The following is a 19,429-nucleotide window of genomic DNA, read 5'->3' on the forward strand; positions in this document are numbered from 1 at the left end:
GTTGACTAAAAATAATTTTTGTTTGAAGAATTATGCTCCCAGTTTGTTTGAAGAATTATGCCCTCCTGCTTCTTGTCAGAAATGGCATCGATGCAGATCTTTTAGATCAGTGGTTCTCAACCTGTGGGTCCCCAGATGTTTTGGCCCTCAACTCCCAGAAATCCTAATAGCTGCTAAACTGGCTGGGATTTCTGGGAGTTGTAGGCTAAAACACCTGGGGACCCACAGGTTGAGAATCACTGTTTTGGATGAAGGAGTGCCATGATCTCAGCCACAGAAATGCAATGCTGCTAGACATCTGGAGACAAACTGAGATTTTCAATGTTTTTATGTTAATTTCAAAATTTAATATATTTCAGGCCTCTGATAATTATGAATAGATTTAAAATGACGTTTTCATCAACCACTGTTTGGGGTTTTTTTCCACCTCTACACTGTTAGCGTTTAGCGGAAGTATTTGCACATGCTTGGTAGAAATCATGGACTCTGGAGACTTCTGGTTACAAAGCAGGTTCAATTTACTTAGAGTAGTTCAAAATACATCCATTACAGTACGCGACTAGACAAGAAGTACTCAGTAGGCAGAACAAAGGAAGTAGACGTGTAAACAATTCTGCGGCTGCTTGGCAGATATCAGATACTCCCTAATTTCTCTCACAACTCAGCTCAGAGAGTATCTCAGGGCTACTATCTCACAGCCTCAAACATAAACATACATCACAGCAGTTCAGTCTTGTAGCATCCATATTACAACTACATGAAATTACATTTAAAATACATTACATGCATCAACATATTCTGACATACACATACATCAAGGGCCCTGCATTCTCATTCCCATGCCTTTGAAACAGCTAGTACACTCAATATGTTGTGACCTGTAATATATGCAGAGATACACGTGAAGTATTGAATTTTAATTATTATGTGCTTAGCTGCTCAGAAATAAGTTCATTTTTTTGTCTGTCGAGACTTCCCCCAATGCTCTGTTTTTAATCACAGCCTTGAGGCTACACTCAGTTTCCCAGAGATTCATTTCTCCCTGAATCATAGCTACGTTTCTCGTGATGTGATTGCTGTAACCTAGTCCTCATGTTACTGCCTGCACTGGCGCATAGGCTCAGAAAAGTTAAACTGGATTATGTCCTCTTTCCCTGATAACATAGTGTTAGAGCATTGAATTGTAACATATATGTTTCTTATTAATTGGATTGCATGCTTTTGAAATGCACAATATTTTTCTAAGCATTTTACTGTCCATAAATGGAAAGCTAAGGCATTCTCTGCCTGTCAGTCAACTATCTTTCTAATAGACATGATACCAGTCCCTGGGTGGCAGGGATAAAATACCTGGAAACCTCCAAGAAGCACTACTTTTCTCCCTGTTCCACCCTTCTCCTTCCTGGGAGTTATGGGAGGCAGTTTCCTAGTGTCCCTTGGCTGTCAGTCAGTAGCCTTTATTTCGGTCAACAAACCATTGGCTAAGTCAAGTGAAAGTAGAACGATGAAATACAACAATTAACAATTAATATCACATTTGGCTTATAATTAATAAAAACAAGTATCACCATTTGCTATCGGATGAATGACTGTCTACATAATCTAAAACAGGAACTGATTGCAAATTAATAATAAGTCTCCCAAGTACTCTTTGTTACACTCAGCCTTTACAGGTTATTCATGAAGCACTTGCGGCTTTTTGCCGCTGCAAACAGAAATTTGGCCACCTGTTCCGTTACCCTTTTATCAAGATCAGACAGTAAATAAGTGCAGTACCAACTTAGGGATCTTCCTGGCCACTTGGTGAGTAGAGGGGATATTAACCTTAGTCTATGGTCCTTGTAAATTGTGCAAATAAAAAGTACATGTGTTACAGTTTCAATTTTACCCTCCCTGCATGGGCAAACTCTGTGTTCATAATCAGTCCCTTTGTATCTACCCTCTAGTATGGCTGATTTGAGGGCATTGAATCAGGCCCAACTGAAAGCAAGGCGAAATTTTGGGATGTTTACATTTTCTAAGTATTTGGCACCTCTCAAAGAATTAAATGTTAGGCCTAAACTCAATGGAGAGCATGTAGAGCACGCCAAAATCATTGAGTCCTGTTTGTCTATGTCACTGATTCGTTCCGCTAAGAACTGCATTCTCTGAGAGGCCCATCTGCCTGAGTTTCTGATTTAGCACTTTGATTCGGTGGGATTTAAAGAGGTCTTTTTGAATCAGATATGTATATCCCGCTTCAGGCCCTTCGTGCACCCTCTCCATCCAGTATCCTAGGGCCCTTCTCCAAGCCAGTGATTCGAATGAGGCTGTTCCTGATTCCAGTCTTAAAACAGCAGATGGAACACAACTGGGGACAGCAAACAGTTTTCTAAGAAACCCTGATTGAACTTGTTCTACTTTAGATGTGAAGCCTAGTGTCCCTTGGCTGTTGAATGCAGCAAAGTCCTCTGAGTTGGGCTCCTGTAGAATTCCTGTGAGAAATATTTGGTTTTTGATAGCCTCCAGAGAAGGGAGTTGCCCAGTTGTGAGAGCAAAGAAATGCTCCTTTCAGGGCCCTGAGCCTAGGGGCTTATAACATCTTGCTCACGATACATGTTGATTGGCAAAGGGAAAACACATATCAGCTCGACTTGATATTTCAGCTCAGTGAAATTCTATAACATTTAATATCTTCAGTTTACTTAAAATGTGTATAACGAATTTTGGTCACTGGGTTTTTTTAACCTTTGCAACACAGGTAAGAGTGTTCTTACACTTCTGTTTCAGCCATAACAGTGTGGTTTTGTAGCAGGCATGGGCAAACTTTGGCCCTCCAGGTGTTTTGGACTTCAGCGATGACGCCTGTCATCGTTGGTCAAGAGTCTGGGAGTCCTTTTGGACCCTCTGCGGACGATGGAGGCCCAGGTCTCCGCCATGATCAGAACCGCCTTCTTTCACCTGAGACAGGCTAGACGGCTGCCCCCCCCCGTCCAGGGATGACCTCGCTATGGTGATCCAGGCCACGGTCATCTCCAGACTAGACTACTGTCACACCCTCTACATTGGCCTTCTTCTGTCGGTGATCCAGAAGCTCAAGTTGGTACAAAATGCAGCTGCTCGGCTTCTTGCGGGAATTCCGATGAGACGCCACATCACCCCAATCTGACTGCAGCTGCATTGGTTACCAATTGAGCACCGGATCACTTTCAAAGGGATGGCACTCACCTTTAAGGCCTTGCATGGTCTGGGGCCAATGTACCTGAGGGACCACCTCACCCCCTCCCAACCCCAGAGATCCCTCCACTCTGAGGACCAAGATTGGAAGTCCCCAGTGTCAAGACCTTGCGTCTAATAGCAACCAGACGCAGAGCCTTCACAGCAGTGGCACCATCCCTCTGGAATACTCTGCTACCTGAAGTCCGTGCCTTGCGGGACTTATCAGCTTTCCCCAGGGCATGGAAGACATATTTGTTTCGACGGGCTTTTGATCTTTGATATTGCTGTTTTTAAATTGTTTTAGATTTTAGTCTGTTCTTGTAAGCCACTCTGAGCCCTAGGGGAGTGACAGCATATAAGTTTGACTAATAAATAAATAAATAAATAAATAAAACACCAGAAGGCTGTTAGAAATTGTGAGAGTTGAAGTCCAAAACACCTGGAGGGCCAACGTTTGCCTATGCCTGCTTTGTATCATGTGCTAGGAATGTCACTCCCTCTTCCCTGCTTGTGCCACCCATTCACTGAGCTTGAACGGAGACTTGATGGCCAGAGCAGGCATCACAACCTTTTCTGTTTAGGAAGAGACACTGAAGCTGTGTGTTCCCAGTGTTAAAAGGGGCCTGCAGGACCTTGATACCATGGCACATTAGATTGCTCTCCTTGTATTTCTCCTAAACTGCCTTTTGGGTAATGTTGCTGAAAGAAAGAAAAAGGGATTTTGTGTTTATTCATTGTGGACAACCTGAATATTTCTACTCCTTGTTGGAGGATAAAAATGAAAAGCCTGTGCAGGAGTGGCGTTCTTGGGGTGAAGAATGAAAGACCGGTGCCATGGAGATCTGTCCAGCATCCCGTAATCCTCACGTTCCGTCCATGATGCCTGTCTGCTTTCTCCCTCCTGCAGGACTGGATCGAGCACCAGAATTCCTCAACCCACCTCGAGAGTTGCCGCCAGCTGCGCCAACAGTAAGCACCTCCCTTTAGTTTGTGCGCAATTTGTGTGATAGGGGATGCCTGTCATTCCCACCCTTTCTCAAGCCCTTGAATTCTGTGGGATGTGGGTAACTGCTGGAAATAGTTCCATACTATAGAGTTTTGCACAGGCAAGGGCAAACTTTGGCCCTCGTTAGGAATTGTGGGAGTTGTAGTCCAAAGCACCTGGAGGGTCAAAACTTGCCCGTACCTGGTTTAGCAGCATCAATAACAACAGCTTTGGTCACACTCCCGCCAGCAAGCCATCCTCTGGCTCCATTGGTGTGCAGTACCCATCTGTGGATGAGAAAGATTAGTGGCTTTTATGCATGGGTTACATATAATTAGAATGGCAGAAAAGCTATATATGTATAAATATGTGAGAGGAAGCCACAGGGAGGAGGAGGGAGCAAGCTTGTTTTCTGCTTCCCTGGAGACTAGGATGCGGAACAATGGCTTCAAACTACAAGAGAGGAGATTCCATCTGAACATAAGGAAGAACTTCCTGACTGTGAGAGCCGTTCAGCAGTGGAACTCTCTGCCCCGGAGTGTGGTAGAGGCTCCTTCTTTGGAAGCTTTTAAACAGAGGCTGGATGGCCATCTGTCAGGGGTGCTTTGAATGCAATATTCCTGCTTCTGTCTATTCTGTCTATTCCAACTCTTGGATTCTAGGATTCTATCCAGGATTGGTCTTCAGGCTTACCTTAAGGTCACTTTCCGCCTGACTACCGATCCACAGAGGCTTACAGTGCAGCCTGAAACAGCTGGGAAAGGACCAGTGGTGTGTAGCCTGAGGTTTTGTGGTGATCGGAAGGGTGAGGTGAAGCAGAGAGGACTAAATTGCTGGGGAATCCAAAACTTTTCTTGCAAATGTAAAAAATCAGTTATTAGGTGGGTCAGATATACTTGCTGTAAGTGGCAGAACAAAAGTTAATTAGAAACCTAGCTGTGGAGATGTCAAGAGTAGGCGTCTGCAAGGGTCCCAAGAGGAACAGCTCAGGGTCCCATTGGACACGCAATTCCTGCTGCAGGATTTTGAGCAGCAGAAAGGGCAAGGTCCAGACCAGCAGGGCCCAAAAGGAAAATGCCTACAGTCCAGCTTCGGCAAGCTTGGTTGCAAGAGAGGCCGTTTCCCCACAATTGGGGCATTATAGAAACATAGAATCCAAGAGTTGGAAGAGACCTCTTGGGCCATCATCCAGTCCAACCCCATTCTGCCAAGAAGCAGGAATATGGCATTCAAAGCATCCCTGACAGATGGCCATCCAGCCTCTGCTTCAAAGCTTCCAAATAAGGAGCCTCCACCACACTCCCTCCGAGGCAGAGAGTTCCACTGCTGAACGGCTCCCACAGTCAGGAAGTTCTTCCTCATGTTCAGGTGGAATCTCCTTCCTTGTAGTTTGAAGCCGTTGTTCCCTTGCGTTGTTTGGCTTCTTTGAGTATTATTATTATTTTTTCTTGGTCTGATTTATCAGACTGGATTAAATGCGAGGGGCCTCAAGCCAGTACAGGTTAAACATCTCTTCTCCAAACTGCTTCGGATCAGGAGTGTCTTGGTTTTTGGATTTTACATATGACATTTTGGAGGCCTAAACAACAAATTCATCTAAGTTTCATATAAAACTTCCACACATGGCTGGAAGGTAATCTTATTTACAAAAATATATAAAACAAAGGTGTCACTATCTGAACTACCAAGGTGGAGATCTTTGGATTGTGGAGTGCTTTGGAGTTTGAAACTCTGGATCAGGGATGAGCAATCTGTGTTTGCAATACAGAGTAGTCATGTGCATTCGGGACTTCCCTTGATCCGTTTTGTGTCCCAGCTTTCAGAGGGAGCCCCAATTTGTTTTCATCCGAGCATCCTGAAATCAGGAGGTCAGATATTTGTTTTGTATTTTTGTTTTAGTTTTCATTTGGGGGGGGGGGGGGGGGATTTCACCATATGCTCCATGCAATCCATCCAAAAAGCAGGTCTGCCTACCTTTTGTATTGATTGTATTATTATTTCAGGAAGGGCCTTTCCGTTTCGTGCCATCCGAATGGACGGAATGAAACAGAAATGAAATGAATGGGACCAATTTTGGGGGCCTTGACTAGTCCAGAGGGGGAGATGGTTCTGTCATGGTACTACACAATCTCTTATGTTCAAGTATGAACATAAATCAAGGGGTGCTTTGAATGCAATTTTCCTGCTTCTTGGCAAATTGGGGTTGGACTGGATGGCCCATGAGGTCTCTTCCAACTCTTTGATTCTAGGATTCTATAAGTAGGAATGTGGCTGGCCAGAACCAAGCAATATGTCCCAAATGCACTTTACGAGAGACTTCAGATTGTCTGCACACCCTATCCCAAAAATATCCATCCTATTTCACTTGGACATGCCCAGCATCTTTAATTTTAATCATTACATTTGGCCCTGCCACAGGTTTTTAAATGCGTTGTGATTATTGTTATTGTTTTGCTTTGTTATGAGTTATTTATTATTGCTTGTTGTTCTGTTTTATTGCTTTATTGATGTATTTGGGCTCGCTTCGAGTCCTGTGGGAGATGGTAGCGGGGTATAAATAAAGGTTTATTAATATTATTATAACCTGGCACTGATGATGTTATTTTTGAAACAGGTACCCAGACTGGAATCCAGAATCTCTCTCTTCACCAGAAAGGTAACATACATTTTGGCGGGCGCTTTTTTAGAATGGGGCCTGGCCTCTTTGGGTGGGAAAATTATATTCTAGATCTGTAGTCGAGTCTTTGCAGTTGCTTGCTGGAATCGATGGTGGGCATGTGCCCATTTATCACAGTTGGGCTTTTTCTGTATGAAGGTGTGTGTTTATTTATTTATTTATTTACTATATTTGTATACCACCCCTCTCAGCTAGTTTCTGTTTATGAGTTTTATTTATTGTTGTATTACTGTTGCTATTGTTGTATTGTGGGCTCGGCCTCATGTAAGCCGCACCGAGTCCCTTGGGGAGATGGTAGTGGGGTACAAATAAAATTTAATAATAATAATAATAATAATAATAATAGGTACTGTCTGAATTGCCTGGTTAACACTTGAAAATGGCATAGATTTCTTTGGTGTGGTGTTAGTTTGAATTGCTGTGTATTGAGGCCTTGGCCTTTGTAAGCCGCATCGAGTCCTTTGGGAGATGCTAGTGGGGTACAAATAAAGTTTAATAATAATAATAATAATAATAATAATACAACACTGTGTGGTCACCCTCCTCAGTTATTCTCTGCTGATTTCTGTGAGAATTCTGTCAGCCCAGATGGGGGGCGGGGGGGGGGGGCTGTGGGTTTTATAGGCTATTTTAAGTGTATTGTAATTTAATCTGTTTTTTACCACACTGTACTATTTAATTGTTTTGTTTTGTTTTTTACTTTTGCATTGCTCCCAGCAATATGTCCCTAAACGCACTTTATTTATTTATTTATTTATTAATGCGCTTGTATACCGCTAATATCTCAGCCTAAATCGGCGACTCATTGTGGTTTACAACACTTAAAAAACAACAATATTCAGTTTAAAAGCATAAAACACATATACAATACAAATTATTGGGCCACCAATAACCATCCAATGCATCTCGTAACTGGAGTCGCAATCCAAATTCATCGTCCATGATTACCAGTCCTTTAGTCATCATAATTCATTGCAACGGATTAACCGAATGCTTGTTTAAACATCCATGTCTTCAATCTTTTCCGAAACACCATCAGCGAGGGGGCTGATCTTACCTCTATGGGGAGGGTGTTCCAAAGCCGAGGGGCCACCACAGAAAAGGCCCTGTCTCTCGTTCCCGCCAGCCGCACTTGTGAAGCCGGCGGGATAGAGAGCATGGACTCCCCAGAAGATCTTAGGGTCCTGGTGGGCTGATAGGTTGAGATACGTTCGGATAGATAAGTTGGGCCAGAACCGTTTAGGGCTTTAAAGGCCAGCGCCAGCACTTTGAATTGAGCCCGGTAGCAGATCGGCAGCCAGTGGAGCTGGTGCAGCAGAGGAGTTGTGTGCTCCCTGCGCTCTGCTCCTGTTAGTATCATGGCTGCCGCCCGTTGGACTAATTGGAGCTTCCGGGCCGTCTTCAAAGGCAACCCCACGTAGAGAGCGTTGCAGTAGTCAAGACGGGATGTAACCAGAGCGTGGACTACCATGGCCAAGTCAGACTTCCCAAGGTACGGTCGCAGTTGGCGCACAAGTTTTAACTGTGCGAATGCTCCCTTGGTCACCGCCGATACCTGGGGTTCCAGGCTCAGCGATGAGTCCAGGGTCACACCCAAACTGCGAACCTGCGTCTTCAGGGGGAGTGCGACCCCGTCTAACACAGGCTGTAACCCTATACACTACCTTTAGTAGTGATCTAGGATTGTCTGCACGCTCTATCCCTCTCCAAAATTTCTATCCTGTTTATATGTCACCTGGTCACGTCCAGCATTATTTTTTAAAATTTTAATTAGTACATTTGGCCATGCCATAGGTGTTTAAACGTCGCTGTGTCATTGTTAATGTTTATTGCTATTTTCTGTTTATGAGCTGTATTTATTGTTGTATTATTGTTGCTATTGTTTTATTGTTGTATTGAGGGCTCGGCCTTATGTAAGCTGTACTGAGTCCCTTGGGGAGATGGTAGCGGGGTACAAATAAAGTTTAATAATAATAATAATAACAACATTGCGTTTTGAAAACTTGACTAAAGCGACTAAAGTGCGGGATTGCTCGCTGCCTTGAGTTCCCACAAGGGAGCAAGGTGGAGTATAAATAAAATTAACAACAACAACAACTTTCTCCTTGGTCCATTTATGCTGATGCTGCCTTCCAGAATCAGTAGTATCCTTAAAATATTTATTTATTTATTTATTTATTTGGAGTGCTTCTACCCCGCCCTTCTCAACCCCCTGGGGGGGACTCAGGGCGGCTTACAAAAAAGGCACAATTCGATGCCCAACAATTCACAAAGTACAATATACAATTTACAATTTAACATCAACAATTGTCACTAGTTAAAACATCACATCAATACAATAACAGTAATAAAATCATCCTGTGGCCAATGTTCGCCGATCTATAATTCCATAATCCATCCAGCATTGTCATAAAGACAGTATATCATTATTTTTGAAACAATTCTGCTGCTGTTTATCTCTTTCAAGTCCAACTTTTTTTAAAAAAGCCTTTGAGATTCTCATTCTGATTATTCTTTGAATGTGGATGTGGAGTTTTAAGAGACCACGTAACACCCAAATGAGTGTTTAACCCCTTGTTTACTGGCTGTTAGGAATTGTGGAAGTCCCAAACACCTGGAAGGAGGGGCGAAGTTTGCCCATACCTGTTTTAGACTTTAAAAATGAACCTTTATGTAAAACCTGCACAAACTCCAGGCTTCATTCCCAGTTTTTCAAAAAAGAAAAAGAAAAAAAAGGGTAAACTGCAAAGGCAGTATTTATTTACTTATTTATTATTGTTATTATTATTATTATTGTCTTTATTTGTACCCCGCTAGCATCTCCCGAAGGACTCGATGCGGCTTACAAAGGCCAAGGCCTCAACACACAACATAACAATACAAAACCTAAAGCAAATTAAAAACAATTAAAGCAATAAACAATACACCAAAACACAATAAAACTGGGCCGGGCCAGAGTAATGGGTACAGAATTAAAAGTGTGACAGGTGGTATATAAGGCTTATAGGGCAAGTGCAGTGTGCTGCGTGCAGCAACCTTAGTTCTAATAAAGTGCTTCTGGGACTTGTTATTGGAGATTTCCTATTCTGGGAAGGCACATCGGAACAGCCAGGTCTTCAAGTTCTTTCTAAAGACTGCCAGTGTAGGGGCCTGTCTTAAGATCTTTGGGGAGGGTGTTCCAGAGTCGGGGGAGGGGGCCACCACAGAAAAGGTCCTGTCTCGTGTCCCCACCAAACGCGCTTGTGACACAGGCGGGATCACGAGCAGGGCCTCTCCAGATGAACAAAGTGAACGCGTGGGTTCGTAAACAGAGATGCGGTCACGCATTTACTTCATTTCTACCCTGCCTTTCTCAACCCCAATGGGGAGTCAAGGCAGTGTATTGTCAAAGGCTTTCATGGCCGGAATCACTGGGTTGTTGTAGGTTTTTCAGGCTATATGGCCATGACTCAAGGCAGCTTACAAATCTGGCAAAAATTCAGTGCTTCACAGGTAAACAATAAAACACATCTCATCAAAATATAAACAGTCTAAGCAATTAAAACACATATCAACCAATCAGACAGATTCAGTGTTCCAGTGTGCCTTCCCGGAATAATGATTCCATAGCACTTTGTCCCTCCAAAGCACTTTATACTTTTACGTCTGCTCGTATGTCTTTCCACAAACGCCACTATCACCTTTTTGTCCATGCCTCAGCACTATTTCCAATTTTAATTTTTACATTTGGCCTTCCCACAGTTTTAACTGTATGTTGTCTTATTGATAATGTTATATGTTTATCGTTTATGTTTTATTTTAATTGCCTGTATTGTTGTGATTATTGCCTGTATTGTTGTGTTTGGGCTTGGCCTCATGTAAACCACACCGAGTCCCTTGGGGAGATGGTAGCGGGATACAAATGAAGTATTATTATTATTATTACTATTACTACTATTATTATAAAATACTGAGTCATGATCTCATGTCCAAATTGTTTTCCAAATCCAATTTGTTGGACTGAGGTCTCATTCTGTAGTTCCCTATTCACCAAACACATGCATAAAAAGCATTTTCCTGGTATTTGAGAAACATTGGGCACGGTTGGCGGGGACGAGAGATAGGGCCTTCTCGGTGGTGGCTCCTCGGCTGTGGAACGCCCTTCCTGTAGACGTGAGGCTGGCACCATCTCTCATGACATTCCGTAGAAAGTTGAAGACCTGGATGTTTGTGCAGGCGTTTGAGTAATTCAGTGCAATTTTGGTAATTTGAACATAGGAACGGAACGATGGACGACGAATTTGGATCACGCTTGGATGATGAGGCGATCGGGGATGGGATTTGTGATAACTGTGTATTGTTGATTGCTTATTAGTTGTTAATGGAAATGTGTAATTTAACTGTTATTGTACATTAATTATGTCGAGACCCAGGCCAGGCAGCAAAACAAACGGCACCGTAGTAGTTAAAAGAAGGTGTTTAATGTCTATTAGCAAAACAAAAGGAGTCTCTTCACTTCAGAGATGTAAACAAAGGAGGCTTGCAGTCAGCAGAAATGTAAACAAACCGGTCTCAGTCAGCCGTAGCTGCCGAAAGGAAAGTCAGTCTTTAAACTAAAGCAAACAGCTTGAACTCAGCAAGGAAAACATAGTCCGTTTCAAAGGCCAACAAAACAGCAAACAGCTATCCGCATGAGGAGCGGTCCAACGAAGTTTCCAGGATAAAGCAGGGGCGTTGTCAGGCAGTCCGAGGGTCAAAGCACAGAAGACTCACGAGTCAGGAACCAGCAGGGTTGTTCACACGATCAGGTAACACGAAGCTGCAACAAGAACTCAGGGCAGGAGTTAACACAAGGCACACGGCATGCGACACTTTGAACTCTGCGATTAGTCTGTCCCCAAGCTGCTGCTTAAATCTCATCCGAATCGCTGGAGTTACTGTCAGCTGGGTCCAATTCCTCAGGTGAATCCAGGCTGCGCCATTGTTGCCAGTCAGCACTTCGTGCTCCATCCTGCAAAGAATTATCTACAACCCAATCATCATGAAAACCCTGGAATTCATCGCTAGAGGTGGGGGCATTAAGCACATCCATTACTTCCTGAACTTTAGTCCAGTCCAGATCTTCCTCTTCGCTGTCGAACTCCCCACAATCTGCTACATCTCTCAGGCGTTTAGCAACAGATCCTACATCACTATTTGAGCTGCTGGCTACTCTTTTTACACCTCTGTAATCTTCCAGCTCCATTTCCTCGCGAGTAAAACCTGCAAAATCCTCCTCATCTGTAGTCTCTAGGAACAAGTCTCTAATCCTTTTCAGCTGCCGCTGAGCTTCATCATTCTCTAAACCACGTTTCCTTCTACTACTAGTAGTAGGTGCATGAGACAAACGCTGAGTCTCAACAAATTATTGCTGTTTTTATTGTCTTTGCTGTTTGGAAACCGCTGTGAGTCGCCCTCGGGCTTGAGATACAGCGGTATACAAGAATAGTAAGTAAATAAATAAATAAATAATTGAGCAGAAGGTTTCCTTGCCCTCCCTTTTCTGCCCATCAGACATGAAAGCAGCAAGAAGGAGAACCACTCTCCCAAGCGACGTACTTCCGGTTCCAGCCCCAAGCGCTCCAGGCGCTCCAGTTCCAGCCATGCCAGGCGCCGGACCCGATCGCGATCCAGGAGCCCCCGCTATTACAGGCCTGGGAAGCCACGGAGCCGGAGCAGAGAGCGGAGCCGGAGCCGAAAGAGGAGCCGGAGCAGGCAGCGGAGCCGGAGCAGAGAACGGAGCCGGAGCAGGATGCCAAGCCGGAGCAGGGTGCGCAGCCGTAGTCCAAGGCGGCCAGACCGGTCGTGGTCTCCAGTCCGGTCATGGACTTTCACTTCTAGTTACCTTCGGCGATATGATACAAGGAAGGAGCTAGAAGCATTGTCCCGCTCTGCAGGTAAGGCGGACGCTACAGATTAGGGCTGGGCGGTTTCGTTTCGTTAATTCGTAATTCGTTAAAAATTCGTTTTTTTTTTTTTTTTGTTAACGAAGCGATAACGAACCATTCTGGAGCAGCTTAAAAACGAAACGAATTTTTCAATTCGTTTCGTAAATGCTTCGTATTTCATTATGTATTCGTTTCGTTATTGGTTTGAGGTCGTTTCGTTATTATTTCCGCATGTCTGGGGCAAGTTTTATAGTTGTTTATTGTTTAATTAGTGAAAAAAAAATATAATATCACACCAACAGTCAACAACAGAGGGAGAGGGAAGCTTCAGAAGTTATTTTAGCGTATTGCGCAGTCGCGTCCGCCATTAACGAATCGATTCGTTATTGTTTCGTTATTGTTTTGTAATTTTTTTACCATTTACGAAATTTCGTAAATATCGAACTTTTTTTTTTAAAAAAAAAAATCGGAATTCTTTTAAATATCGAAACGCAAAAAACCCCAAAAAACAAATTGATTTTAGAAACAAATTTTTCCGTTGTTACCCAGGCCTACTACAGATCCTTTAGCGACAGATGCAGAATGCTGGGTGGATCATTAATTTTATATTTCCTTTAGGACAGAGATCCTCAGACTTTTAAAACAGAGGGCCAAGTCACAGTCCCTCAAACTGTTGGAGGGCTGGATTATAATTTGAAAAAAAACAGGAATGAATTCCTATGCACACTGCACATATCTTAGTTGTAATGCAAAAAGAATACAATAATTAAAATGAAGAACAATTTTAACAAATATAAATTTATTAGTATTTCAATAGTTGTGTGGGCCTGCTTTTGGCTGATGAGATAGGGTTGTTGTTGTTGCTGCGTGCTTTCAAGTCATTTCAAACTTAGGTTGACCCTGAGGGCCAGGTAAATGACTTTGGAGGGCCGTATCTGGCCCCCCAGCCTTAGTTTGAGGACCCCTGTTGTAGAGTTTGGTCCAGATCCGTCATTGTTTGAGTCCACAGTGATCTCTGGATGTAGGTGAACTACAACTCCAAAACCAAAGGACACTGCCCACCAAACCCTTCCAGTATTTTCTGTTCGTCATGGGAGAACTGTGTGCCAAGTTTGGTTCAATTCCATCGTTGGTGGGGTTCAGAATGCTCTTTGATTGTAGGTGAACTATAAATCCCAGCAACTACAACTCCCAATTATCAGGGTTCTATTTCCCCCAAACTCCACTAGTGTTCACATTTGGGCATATTGAATATTCGTGTAGAGTTTGGTCCAGATCCATCATTGTTTGAGTCCACAGTGCTCTATGGGTGTAGATGTACTACAATTCCCAAACTCAACGTCAATGCCCACCAAACCCTTCTAGTGCTTTGTGTTGGCCATGGGAGTTTTGTGTGCCAGGTTTGGTTCAATTCCATCGTTGGTGGGGTTCAGAATGCTCTTTGATTGTAGGTGAACTATAAATCCCAGAAACTGCAACTCCCAAATGACAAAATCATTTTGTTTTGAGTGAAGGACATACATTGTGTCGTTAGGTGCCTTGTGTCCAAATTTGGTGTCAATTTGTCCAGTGGTTTTTGAGTTCTGTTAGTCCCTCAAACGAACATTACATTTTTATTTATGTAGATTATTATTATTATTATTATTATTATTATTACTAGCTGTGCCCTGCCACGCGTTGCTGTGGCCTATAGTAAAACTTATCAAAGTTGAGGTAGATATCTGGACTATTATGAAAGAGAGGTCCCTACCTATTCCTTCCCCCTTTTCCTCCCCCTTTCTCTCCTTTCTTCCTTCTCTACCTCTTTCTTTCTTTCTTTCCTTCCTTCTTTCACTACTTGGTTTCATCCTTCTCTCTTTCCTTCATTCCCTCCCCCTTTCTTCCTTTGCCTTTCTTCCCTCCCTGTTTGCTTCCTTCTTTCACTTTTTATTTCCTTTTATTTCACCACCATCATAACAATAACAATAATGCAATGCATTGCCTCCGGGACCTGACACCTCTCCCATTCCCCCTAAAAGGGTCTCATAGGAACAATAGCATAATAATAATAATAGAAATAACAACCTTTACCCGCCACGTGTTGCTGTGGCCAATCTTCCCTCTTTCTATCCTTCTTTCCCTCCCTCCCTCCCTCCCTCCCTCCCTCCTTCCTTCCTTCCTTCCTTCCTTCCCTCCCATCTTTCCTTCTCCTCTTCTTTCTCTATCTCTTTCTCTTCCTTCCCCCTTTTTCTTTCTCTTCTGCTGTCTCTCTTTTCTTTCCTTCCATCTTTCCTTTTCTTTCCTTTTCTTCTTCCTCTAACTTTCCTTCCTTCCCCCTTTTTCTTTACCTCCCTTTCTCTTTCTTCCTTCTTTCCTTCCTTCCTGTCTTTCCTAGATTTTGACAGGGCGGGAAGGGGCGGGGTGGGGTTTGAAGGTGGCGTGAAGTAAAAGGAGGTAAGATTGGGGTGGGGGAGTGATGGAGCATGGGGTTGCGTGTGTGTGTGCGGCAGCGGGGGGAGTGATGGAGCGTGGGGTTGCGTGTGTGTGTGCGGCGGCGGGGGGAGTGGGGTTGCGTGTGTGTGTGCGGTGGCGGGGGGAGTGGGGTTGCGTGTGTGTGCGGCGGTGGGGGGAGTGATGGAGCGTGGGGTTGCGTGTGTGTGTGCGGCGGCGGCGGGAGTGATGGAGCCTGGGGTTGCGTGTGTGTGTGCGGCGGCGGGGGGAGTGGGGTTGCGTGTGTGTGTGCGGCGGTGGGGGGAGTGATGGAGCATGGGGTTGCGTGTGTGTGTGCGGCAGCGGGGGGAGTGGGGTTGCGTGTGTGTGCGGCTGCGGGGGGAGTGATGGAGCGTGGGGTTGCGTGTGTGTGTGCGGCAGGGGGTGTGTGTGTGCGGGAAGCGGCGCGGCGGGGCTTGGAGTGGGCATGGTTTCCGCAGAGGGAATGTTGGCCGGAAGGCCATGTGCGCGCGCGATGGAACTTGCGGGTGGGCGCCAATGCGCATGCTCAGTTGTTTTGCCGTTTTGTGAGTGTGTTGTGTTGTTTTTCATTTTGAGTAGATATGTTTGTACCTTGTGGGTTGTGTTATGGGCATGGGAATTTTGGTTGTTTCGTTGGGGTTTTTTTGAGTTTTGTTCTTTTGCCGTTTTGTGAGTGTGTTGCTGTGTTGTTTTTCATTTTGAGTAGATATGTTTGTACCTTGTGGGTTGTGTTATGGGCATGGGAATTTTGGTTAAGTTTCGTTGGGGGGGTTTTGAGTTTTGTTTCCTCGTTGGATGCCCCTAACAAATTTATATATATAGATTATTATTATTATTATTCAGAGCACTGTGGTGTCTATATCTAAAGTAACCTACAAAGAAGTGTAGGCCTCTCTTGCCTTCCTACTCCACTGGAATGAGTTGCCAGAAATAGGGAATTTTCCAGGATGCTTGACCATCCATTGGAAGGAAAACTAGCACCTGTGCTGCTGTTGGTTAGGCCTAAGCATGGATGCGTGTAGGTCAGTGTTTCTCAACCTGGGGGTCGGGACCCCCGGGGCGGGTCGTGAGGGGGTGTCAGAGGGGTTCCCGAAGACCATCAGAATATATAATATTTTCTCTTGGTCATGGGGGTTCTGTGTGGTAAGTTTGGCCTAATTCTATTATTGGTGGCGTTCAGAATGCTCTTTGATTGTAGGTGAACTATAAATCCCAGCAACTACAACTCCCAAATGTCAAGGTCTATTTTCCTCAAACTCCACCAGAGTCCACATTTGGACATATTGAGTGTTTGTGCCAAGTTTGGTCCAGATTGATCATTGTTTGAGTCCACAGTGCTCTCTGGATTTAGGTGAACTACAACTCCCAAACTCAAGGTCAATGCCCACCAAGCCATTCTAGCATTTTCTGTCGGTCATGGGATTTCTGTGTGGCCAGGTCTGATTCAATTCCTTGATTGGTGGAGTTCAGAAAGCTCTTTGATTGTCGGCGAACTATAAATCCCAGCAACTACAAGTCCCAAATGACAACATCAATCTCCTCCAACCCCACAAGTATTCAAATCTGGGCGTATCAGGTATTTGTGCCAAATTTGGTCCAGTGAATGAAAATCCATCCTGCATATCAGATATTGACATTACTGTTCATAACAGTGGCAAAATTACAGTTTTGAAGTAGCAACAAAAATAATGTTATGGTTGGGGGTCGCCACAACATAAGGAATTGTATTAAGGGGTCACGACATTAGGTAGGTTGAGAACCACTGGTGTAGGTCAACAAGCAATGCGTAACCTTTTGACTTTGGTATTTCCTCTGGCCATTGTTGCAGCCAATATTGACCTGTTGTAGAAACTCCTTCGAGGAGCCAAGCTGCAGATGGTCATTTTGCCGGCGCCAATTGTGTTTAAGTGCAGGCCAAGGTCTTTAGGCACTGCGCCCAGTGTGCCGATCACCACTGGGACCACCTTTACTGATTTCTGCCAGAGTCTTTGCAGTTTGATTTTTAAATCCTCATATCGTGTCAGCTTTTCCAGTTGTTTCTCTGCAATCCTGCTGTCACCTGGGATTATTATTATTATTATTATTATTATTCAGAGCACTGTGCAGTGTATATCTAAAGTAACCTACAATGAATTGTAGGCCTCTCTTGCCTTCCTACTCCACTGGAGTGATTTGCCAGAAATAGGGAGTTTTCCAGGATGCTTGACCATCCATGGGATGGAAAACTTAACACCTGCGCTGCTGTTGGTTAGGCCTAAGCATGGATGCGTGTAGGTCAACAAGCACCGCATAACTCTTTGTCTCTGTGGCATTTCCTCTGGCCGTTGTTGCAGCCAATACGAGGAGCAAAGTACTTTACGTAGGCTTTTCTCTCCCCTCCTTCACAGACAGGGCCTCAGGATCCACGGGGAGACGCTTGGGGACGCACAAGCACGAGTCCTCCCGGACCTCTAGCCGAGAGAGTTCGGGAAAAAAGAAGGTGCCGGCGGAAGGAGAGAAGAAACCTTCCAGTAGTAGTACTTCGAAGACGGAGGCGGCCTCAGCGGATGCCAAAGAAAAGCCCTCGGATGCTGCTGGGGAGCCGAGCAAAGCAGGGACGGCAGCTCCGAGGAAGGAGAAGAAGAGCTCCCCTGTTCCTGAGAACTGGGTCAGTAGCCTTTCCTGGGGCAGAGGGTTCGGGCCACTGTTGCAGCACGGCACCCACGTGGGGCATCAGGCTCTTTAAGTGACAAGAAGCCTTCAAAGTCTTGGGGTCAACCTGGTCCTGGCTGTTGGGTATTTGTTTTTATTCTTCGTGTCCTCCGGGAAATGCTCACCTATGGGAAAACCCATAGGTGCGAATTTCACGGATGGACACTCAAAGAAATACGGTTACAGGTAAGCAACCTTTATTTCCTTGCTGAAACGTTGCTTTGCTTTGTAGCTTTTGTCGAGTAAAGCCTGGAGTTGCGGCACAGTTCTTCACATATCGGACTTACCAGACGACGGCTATACAGAGCAAGATATCACAAAGATTGTCCAGCCCTTTGGAAAAGTTAGCAGTATCTTAGTGCTTCACTCCAAAAAAGAGGTAAGCCCTTCCTTGGCTTCTGAGGTGCCATTTCTGTGCATTAATCCCATCTTTTCTCTATCTCGGTTACTGAGGTTGGCAGTGTTTGAACAGCAAGGCAGAGTCTGTGCCGGGTCACCTGGAATTGTATTTGTTTTGCTCTCTTTTCAATGCCAGCACTTCTTTGATGCACAGAGCTTCTGGCTGTTTCCTTATTCTCCCCTTTTTTTCCTGCCTGTTGGGGTTCAGCCTGGGTCTGAACTTGAACCTGAACCTGCTTCTCTGATTGCATTTCCTGGTGCTGCTGAAAATGTGTTTCCTGGTTCTAATGAAAATGTTGATTCTGAGGTCAGTGTAGAAGAAACCCGTGCAGGCTTGGAAGGCATGGAAAGTGAAAGTACACAATCTCCTGAGAATGTTTCAGGGTCAAGCGGTGATAGCTCTCCAGAGAGACTAACACCTGGGATCCTTAATGATACCAAGATACCTAACTGACCGCCTCTCGGCCTATGAGCCCACGAGGACTTTTGAGATCTTCCGGGGAGGCCCTGCTCTCGATCCCGCCTGCGTCACAGGCACGGCTGGCGGGGACGAGAGATAGGGCCTTCTCGGTGGTGGCCCCTCGGCTGTGGAACACCCTTCCCGTGGACATCAGGCTAGCCCCCTCCCTGTTGATATTCCGCAGGAAGTTAAAGACCTGGCTGTTTAAGAAGGCATTTGATCAAGAAGTGCAATGACTGGTAATTTGACCATAGGAGCTGAACAACGGAAATGATATTGGATTGTGGGTTTGACGATCAGACGACTCGGAATGGATTTTGTAGTAATGTTGATGTTGATGTTTTGATAAGATGTTTTTTGATAATGATGAATTGTGGATTATTTTACACTATGTTTTGTAATTTGCACTTGTTTTCCATGTTGTACACCGCAATGAGTTGCCCTTGGGCTGAGAATTGCGGTCTATAAGCGCAGTAAATAAATAAACAAATAAATAAATAAAAATAGAAGAGGACAGATTCTCCAAATTTAATGAGGATAGAAGAGGACAGATTTGGAGAACAGGAGTGAATCGCAGAGTCTGCGAAGGTCAAGCAGATTAAAAGAAAAAAAACAAGGGCTTCAAAGCCTGGAGGCGTGTCATGAAACAGTTTCCTGGGCTT

The 19,429-nt window shown here is 44.5% G+C and overlaps 1 protein-coding gene across 2 annotated transcripts in view; it reads left to right on the forward strand.

Annotated features, from left to right (window-relative positions):
- The window catches only part of ZNF638 (zinc finger protein 638), a 108,202-nt gene that overhangs the window by 53,927 nt on the left and 34,846 nt on the right, over window positions 1-19,429 (forward strand). For both annotated transcript variants that reach the window (XM_060779525.2, XM_067468429.1), the window contains 5 exons: window positions 4,106-4,167; window positions 6,798-6,839; window positions 12,393-12,775; window positions 17,605-17,864; window positions 18,141-18,287. In XM_060779525.2, coding sequence (XP_060635508.2) covers window positions 4,106-4,167; window positions 6,798-6,839; window positions 12,393-12,775; window positions 17,605-17,864; window positions 18,141-18,287 — 894 coding nt within the window. The remainder of the gene's footprint in view (window positions 1-4,105; window positions 4,168-6,797; window positions 6,840-12,392; window positions 12,776-17,604; window positions 17,865-18,140; window positions 18,288-19,429) is intronic.

This window comes from Anolis sagrei, chromosome 5 (assembly GCF_037176765.1).
Source record: "Anolis sagrei isolate rAnoSag1 chromosome 5, rAnoSag1.mat, whole genome shotgun sequence".
Taxonomy (NCBI): Eukaryota; Metazoa; Chordata; class Lepidosauria; order Squamata; family Dactyloidae; genus Anolis; species Anolis sagrei.